At 45.7% G+C, this 8383-nt stretch overlaps 1 protein-coding gene across 3 annotated transcripts in view; it reads right to left on the reverse strand.

Moving 5' to 3' along the window:
* Positions 1-7758, reverse strand: part of LOC110531315 (coiled-coil domain-containing protein 171) — a 140383-nt gene extending 132625 nt beyond the window's left edge. For all 3 annotated transcript variants that reach the window (XM_036987118.1, XM_036987117.1, XM_036987116.1), the window contains exons 1-5: positions 7677-7758; positions 6907-7121; positions 6520-6697; positions 4479-4653; positions 3637-3815 (exon numbers count right to left, since the gene is read on the reverse strand). In XM_036987118.1, the coding sequence (XP_036843013.1) occupies positions 3637-3815; positions 4479-4653; positions 6520-6697; positions 6907-7064 (690 nt within the window). In that variant the 5' untranslated portion in view covers positions 7065-7121; positions 7677-7758. The remainder of the gene's footprint in view (positions 1-3636; positions 3816-4478; positions 4654-6519; positions 6698-6906; positions 7122-7676) is intronic.
* Positions 7759-8383: the final 625 nt, after the last annotated feature.

An 8383-nucleotide genomic window follows, 5' to 3' on the forward strand; every position in this document is an offset into this window, starting at 1 on the left:
GTGTGTGTTCCCTACAGCAGGGTGTGTGTTACCTACAGCAGGGTGTGTGTGTTCCCTACAGCAGGATGTGTGTGTTACCTACAGCAGGGTGTGTGTGTTCCCTACAGCAGGGTGTGTGTGTTCCCTACAGCAGGGTGTGTGTTACCTACAGCAGGGTGTGTGTTCCCTACAGCAGGGTGTGTGTGTTACCTACAGCAGGGTGTGTGTGTTCCCTACAGCAGGGTGTGTGTGTTACCTACAGCAGGGTGTGTGTGTTACCTACAGCAGGATGTGTGTGTTCCCTACAGCAGGGTGTGTGTGTTACCTACAGCAGGGTGTGTGTGTTACCTACAGCAGGGTGTGTGTGTTACCTACAGCAGGGTGTGTGTGTGTTCCCTACAGCAGGGTGTGTGTTCCCTACAGCAGGGTGTGTGTGTTACCTACAGCAGGGTGTGTGTGTTACCTACAGCAGGGTGTGTGTGTTCCCTACAGCAGGGTGTGTGTGTTACCTACAGCAGGGTGTGTGTGTTCCCTACAGCAGGGTGTGTGTTACCTACAGCAGGGTGTGTGTGTTCCCTACAGCAGGATGTGTGTGTTCCCTACAGCAGGGTGTGTGTGTTACCTACAGCAGGGTGTGTGTGTTACCTACAGCAGGGTGTGTGTGTTACCTACAGCAGGGTGTGTGTGTTCCCTACAGCAGGGTGTGTGTGTTACCTACAGCAGGGTGTGTGTGTTCCCTACAGCAGGGTGTGTGTTACCTACAGCAGGGTGTGTGTGTTCCCTACAGCAGGGTGTGTGTGTGTTCCCTACAGCAGGGTGTGTGTTCCCTACAGCAGGGTGTGTGTGTTACCTACAGCAGGGTGTGTGTGTGTTACCTACAGCAGGGTGTGTGTGTGTTCCCTACAGCAGGGTGTGTGTTCCCTACAGCAGGGTGTGTGTGTGTTACCTACAGCAGGGTGTGTGTGTTACCTACAGCAGGGCGTGTGTGTGTTCCCTACAGCAGGGTGTGTGTGTGTTCCCTACAGCAGGGTGTGTGTGTTACCTACAGCAGGGTGTGTGTGTGTGTTCCCTACAGCAGGGTGTGTGTGTGTGTGTGTTCCCTACAGCAGGGTGTGTGTTACCTACAGCAGGGTGTGTGTGTGTGTTCCCTACAGCAGGGTGTGTGTGTGTGTGTGTTCCCTACAGCAGGGTGTGTGTGTGTTCCCTACAGCAGGGTGTGTTCCCTACAGCAGGGTGTGTGTGTTCCCTACAGCAGGGTGTGTGTGTGTGCGTGTTCCCTACAGCAGGGTGTGTGTGTGTTCCCTACAGCAGGGTGTGTGTGTTCCCTACAGCAGGGTGTGTGTGTTCCCTACAGCAGGGTGTGTGTGTGTGTTCCCTACAGCAGGGTGTGTGTGTGTGTGTGTTCCCTACAGCAGGGTGTGTGTGTGTTCCCTACAGCAGGGTGTGTGTGTTACCTACAGCAGGGTGTGTGTGTGTTCCCTACAGCAGGGTGTGTGTTCCCTACAGCAGGGTGTGTGTGTGTTCCCTACAGCAGGGTGTGTGTGTTCCCTACAGCAGGGTGTGTGTGTGTTCCCTACAGCAGGGTGTGTGTTCCCTACAGCAGGGTGTGTGTGTGTTACCTACAGCAGGGTGTGTGTGTTACCTACAGCAGGGTGTGTGTGTGTTCCCTACAGCAGGGTGTGTGTTCCCTACAGCAGGGTGTGTGTGTTACCTACAGCAGGGTGTGTGTGTTACCTACAGCAGGGTGTGTGTGTTCCCTACAGCAGGGTGTGTGTGTTACCTACAGCAGGGTGTGTGTGTTCCCTACAGCAGGGTGTGTGTTACCTACAGCAGGGTGTGTGTGTTCCCTACAGCAGGATGTGTGTGTTCCCTACAGCAGGGTGTGTGTGTTACCTACAGCAGGGTGTGTGTGTTACCTACAGCAGGGTGTGTGTGTTACCTACAGCAGGGTGTGTGTGTTCCCTACAGCAGGGTGTGTGTGTTACCTACAGCAGGGTGTGTGTGTTCCCTACAGCAGGGTGTGTGTTACCTACAGCAGGGTGTGTGTGTTCCCTACAGCAGGGTGTGTGTGTGTTCCCTACAGCAGGGTGTGTGTTCCCTACAGCAGGGTGTGTGTGTTACCTACAGCAGGGTGTGTGTGTGTTACCTACAGCAGGGTGTGTGTGTGTTCCCTACAGCAGGGTGTGTGTTCCCTACAGCAGGGTGTGTGTGTGTTACCTACAGCAGGGTGTGTGTGTTACCTACAGCAGGGCGTGTGTGTGTTCCCTACAGCAGGGTGTGTGTGTGTTCCCTACAGCAGGGTGTGTGTGTTACCTACAGCAGGGTGTGTGTGTGTGTTCCCTACAGCAGGGTGTGTGTGTGTGTGTGTTCCCTACAGCAGGGTGTGTGTTACCTACAGCAGGGTGTGTGTGTGTGTTCCCTACAGCAGGGTGTGTGTGTGTGTGTGTTCCCTACAGCAGGGTGTGTGTGTGTTCCCTACAGCAGGGTGTGTTCCCTACAGCAGGGTGTGTGTGTTCCCTACAGCAGGGTGTGTGTGTTCCCTACAGCAGGGTGTGTGTGTTCCCTACAGCAGGGTGTGTGTGTGTGTTCCCTACAGCAGGGTGTGTGTGTGTTCCCTACAGCAGGGTGTGTGTGTTCCCTACAGCAGGGTGTGTGTGTTCCCTACAGCAGGGTGTGTGTGTGTGTTCCCTACAGCAGGGTGTGTGTGTGTGTGTGTTCCCTACAGCAGGGTGTGTGTGTGTTCCCTACAGCAGGGTGTGTGTGTTACCTACAGCAGGGTGTGTGTGTGTTCCCTACAGCAGGGTGTGTGTTCCCTACAGCAGGGTGTGTGTGTGTTCCCTACAGCAGGGTGTGTGTGTTCCCTACAGCAGGGTGTGTGAGTGTTCCCTACAGCAGGGTGTGTGTGTGTTCCCTACAGCAGGGTGTGTGTGTATTCCCTACAGCAGGGTGTGTGTGTGTTCCCTACAGCAGGGTGTGTGTTCCCTACAGCAGGGTGTGTGTGTGTTCCCTACAGCAGGGTGTGTGTTCCCTACAGCAGGGTGTGTGTGTGTTCCCTACAGCAGGGTGTGTGTGTTCCCTACAGCAGGGTGTGTGTGTGTTCCCTACAGCAGGGTGTGTGTGTGTTCCCTACAGCAGGGTGTGTGTGTGTTCCCTACAGCAGGGTGTGTGTGTGTTCCCTACAGCAGGGTGTGTGTTCCCTACAGCAGGGTGTGTGTGTGTTCCCTACAGCAGGGTGTGTGTTCCCTACAGCAGGGTGTGTGTGTGTTACCTACAGCAGGGTGTGTGTTCCCTACAGCAGGGTGTGTGTTCCCTACAGCAGGGTGTGTGTGTGTTCCCTACAGCAGGGTGTGTGTTCCCTACAGCAGGGTGTGTGTGTGTTCCCTACAGCAGGGTGTGTGTGTGTTCCCTACAGCAGGGTGTGTGTTCCCTACAGCAGGGTGTGTGTGTGTTCCCTACAGCAGGGTGTGTGTGTGTTCCCTACAGCAGGGTGTGTGTTACCTACAGCAGGGTGTGTGTTCCCTACAGCAGGGTGTGTGTTCCCTAAGGCAGGGTGTGTTCCCTAAGGCAGGGTGTGTGTGTTACCTACAACAGGGATTGATGACGATGATGATGATGGTGTGAATGTCTGTATCAATGCTGTGTGTGTGTGTGTGTTACCTGCAGCAAGGTATGTAGGTGTTTGTTCTCAGCGGTGAGCTGATCATTCTCTGTGTTAGCGCTCAGCACCAGTCCGTCCCGCTCCTCCACTTCCTGTTGCAATGCATGCTGGTCCTCTTCCCGGGCCATCCGCGTTATCTCCAGAGCCTTCTGAAGGACACACACTCTCTGCTGCAGCTCTGACACATGGATAGATACACACACAGAGACACACACACACACACACACCACACCACAAACACACACACACACACACACAGCATTGATACAGACATTCACACCATCATCATCGTCATCAATCAATACTGAGTGACTAAGACATATATTTTATTTTTCTGGTAATTAAACAACTCATTGACTGACGTTGGTTCAATTACTTGAATTTCCTTTAGCTCTGTGTTTTTATGTGTGCCCAACGTGCCGTTTCTCTAGAGAGAAATCATGTCCAGAATTATGTGAGATGCTGGGCTGAAGGGAGTTGTAGTTTTCATTAAGTAAATATTCAACCTAGTTCAGGGCAGAAACTGCAGCAGTTTTTTGGGTGGGCTCAGACATATCAGAGAGGAAGAGGCGAAGCGAGAGGTTTCAATCTGCCCAAAATCTGTCCAATGCGTTTCTATGGGCATATTTTGGGCTCCCTTTGTTAGGGGGGAGACATGAGCATCTTGTCATTATATACAGATCTCTGGATGGATCCACTTTTACCTCTGTTAGGTTAGATACAGACCAGATATACCATATAACAATAAGAGAGAGGGATCCACTGTTATGTTAGATACACACAGACCAGATATACCATCTAACAACAAGATGATTACTCCAGACAGGCGATTACTACTTACCCATGAGTTGTTCATTCTGACTGCAGAGAGCAGCCATGTTTTCCTGGAGGTTACTTCTCTCTACTCCAGCCTCCTTCCTGGCTAAAGCCATATCGTACTCAAGAGTCTGTCTCTGTGCCTCTCCTCTCTCCACTGCTGCTCTCAGCCTGGCCACCTGGCCCTCTAGAGAGGATACCTGGAGGGGAAGGGTGGAGGAAACGCTGGGTGATAGGACTGTCAGACGGTCCCAGTTGGCTCCCTACCCGTTTCAATGTGTTTCAAACTAGAGGTTCATACGGGGGCCGTCGTAATAAATCCCATCAGCACACACTCAGGGCTGGAAATGAACACCTATTTCACCAGACACGTTTTTGTTAGCCGCGAGCTGAATAATTATATCGGACTATTCTGGAAAATGTCAGGGCACCGCCATGAGCAAAGAAACAGAGGACCGCCATGTCGATTTGCGAAGCTGTGCTCACCGAGCAGCCTGCTAACCCGACCACCGAAGTTGAGGAACCAAGCAGCAAGGTAGTCACCTCATGAAGCTGGTTGAGAGAATGTCAGAGTGTGAAAAACTGCCATCAAGGCAAAGGGTGGCTACTTTGAAGAATCTAAAATATATATTTTTTTATTTAACACTTTTTTGGTTACTACATGATTCCATTTGTGTTATTTCATAGTTTTAATGTCTTCACTCTTATTCTACAATGTATAAAATAGTAAAAAATAAAGAACAACCCTGGAATGAGTAGGTGTGTCCAAACTTTTGACTGGTACTGTACATAGCAGTGTAATTGTGTTGTATTGTGTAGTTATGATACAGTAGTATTGATATTGTGTTATAAATGTAAGGGTAGGTCTACAGTACCTGTTCATTGTGTTGTATTGTGTAGTTATTATACAGTAGTATTGATATTGTGTTGTATTGTGTAGTTATGATACAGTAGTATTGATATTGTAGTGTGTTATTATATAGTAGTATTGATATTGTGTTATAAATGTAAGGGTAGGTCTACAGTACCTGTTCATTGTGTTGTATTGTGTAGTTATTATACAGTAGTATTGATATTGTGTTGTATTGTGTAGTTATTATACAGTAGTATTGATATTGTGTTGTATTGTGTAGTTATTATACAGTAGTATTGATATTGTGTTATAAATGTAAGGGTAGGTCTACAGTACCTGTTCATTGTGTTGTATTGTGTAGTTATCATACAGTAGTATTGATATTGTGTTGTATTGTGTAGTTATTATACAGTAGTATTGATATTGTGTTGTATTGTGTAGTTATTATACAGTAGTATTGATATTGTGTTATAAATGTAAGGGTAGGTCTACAGTACCTGTTCATTGTGTTGTATTGTGTAGTTATTATACAGTAGTATTGATATTGTGTTGTATTGTGTAGTTATTATACAGTAGTATTGATATTGTGTTGTATTGTGTAGTTATTATACAGTAGTATTGATATTGTGTTATAAATGTAAGGGTAGGTCTACAGTACCTGTTCATTGTGTTGTATTGTGTAGTTATTATACAGTAGTATTGATATTGTGTTGTATTGTGTAGTTATTATACAGTAGTATTGATATTGTGTTATAAATGTAAGGGTAGGTCTACAGTACCTGTTCATTGTGTTGTATTGTGTAGTTATTATACAGTAGTATTGATATTGTGTTGTATTGTGTAGTTATGATACAGTAGTATTGATATTGTAGTGTGTTATTATATAGTAGTATTGATATTGTGTTATAAATGTAAGGGTAGGTCTACAGTACCTGTTCATTGTGTTGTATTGTGTAGTTATTATACAGTAGTATTTATATTGTGTTGTATTGTGTAGTTATTATACAGTAGTATTGATATTGTGTTGTATTGTGTAGTTATCATACAGTAGTATTGATATTGTGTTGTATTGTGTAGTTATTATACAGTAGTATTGATATTGTGTTGTATTGTGTAGTTATTATACAGTAGTATTGATATTGTGTTGTATTGTGTAGTTATTATACAGTAGTATTGATATTGTGTTATAAATGTAAGGGTAGGTCTACAGTACCTGCTCGTTGTGTTTGGAGGTTAGTTCCAGCTTGTCTCTCTCCAGCTGGTTGACCCTCCATCGTAGCTGCTCGGGCCCCCGCGGTTCCTGTCCAACAACCCCCAGCCTGTCCCCCTCCTCTTCCCTGGAGCGCTGTTGCTGACGCTCAGCCTGCAGAGCACAGATAATCTCTTTCAGTCTGAAACACAGAGAAACTACAGTTAGAATTGCATTTATCTGTGTGTAAACATCTAGGTTATTGGCATGCATCCGTAACTATGAACATTAAATATGTGTTGACTTTACACAACTGTCTATCTGTGTATTCAATCATCTCAAAAAAAATAACTATTATATTTACATTTAAAACATAATTTGTCCTCTGGTAGATAAAAGGTTCCTCCGTACCTGTTGATCTCATCCTCGCAGCACTTGGCTGCAGTAGCCGCTGATCGGGGGTGTGAGGCCCGCAGGGAGGGCTTGGACTGCCCACTGTCCTTCCGTCTGGGTCGGTCATGATACCGGAGCCGCTCCGAAGTGACTGCCGCCGGTCTTTCCGTTGGCATAATGTCAGGTCAGAGAGGATACTCTGTCCAGACTTACTGATTCTAGTCTGTTGTCCCCTGAGAGTGTATATTACACAGCCAATAATGCAAATATTTAATTAGCTAAAATCCTATTTTGTAACCTTGGAAACACAATGATGTTTTGTTTACCTTACAAGTGAAGGCGATGAGCTAAACTAGCCAGCTACTAACTTACTAGTTAACGTTAACTAAATAGATCACACTAGTATGAGAATATCTAGTTCGCAGGTAAACGAAAAAAAAATTAAAAAATGACGAAGTATTGAAGCAAAGAGGATTGGGCATTGGTTGGCTAACTATATCGGATAGCTCCCTCTCTGGCTTGACAGTAAACCCGCTGATAGTTTGTCTGCTAGTCAGAGGCCCTTGAGATAACCGAGTTAAACGTTACGTTGCTTAGTTAACGTTGCCTTGCCAGCAAGACCGCTCTGCCCGAAACAAGACGGTCGATAGTCGAGATTGGTTCAAATAAGTACATTTTAGACAACAAAAATGTAAGAACTTCTGAAATGACAATAATGTTTTAGACTTTATACAACCCGGTGGCGATGAAGTAACAAACAAGTAGAGTACGTTTAAAGAGGAACTTACAGATGTTTGTCTCGATTTCCGTTGTGAATTTGACGCCATCTTTGCCGTTTGTTTTCGTACGTCACTTCCCGCTTCCCTTCTAGCCCTCCGATTGGCCGATCGGGCTCTCTGACGTGTTTAATGAAAGGGGTTTGTAAACAATAAAAATGTTGACGATGTTTTATTTTTGTTTATTTATTATTTGTTTCATAAGAAGAACATATATTTGTAGTTGATGTCTTATATTTATTTGTTATTGTGTTGTAATTTGAAATTGGAATAAAAAAAATAAAAATTATGAGGGGGGAATCGAGACATGGATGAGTAAAGCAATGTTTTATTTATGTTTATTTCACCTTTATTTAACCAGGTAGGCTAGTTGAGAACACCTTTATTTAACCAGGTAGGAGGGTTGAGAACACCTTTATTTAACCAGGTAGGCTAGTTGAGAACAACTTTATTTAACCAGGTAGGCTAGTTGAGAACACCTTTATTTAACCAGGTAGGCCAGTTGTGAACACCTTTATTTAACCAGGTAGGCCAGTTGAGAACATCTTCATTTAACCAGTTGAGAACAAGTTCTCATTTACAACTGAGACCTGGCCAAGACAAAGCAAAGCAGTGCGACACAAACAACAACACAGAGTTACACATGGAATAAAACAAACATACAGTCAATAACACAATAGAAAAAAGTCTATATACAGTGTGTGCAAATGAGGTAGGAT

The sequence above is a fragment of the Oncorhynchus mykiss genome, chromosome 9 (genome assembly GCF_013265735.2).
Source record: "Oncorhynchus mykiss isolate Arlee chromosome 9, USDA_OmykA_1.1, whole genome shotgun sequence".
Taxonomy (NCBI): domain Eukaryota; kingdom Metazoa; phylum Chordata; class Actinopteri; order Salmoniformes; family Salmonidae; genus Oncorhynchus; species Oncorhynchus mykiss.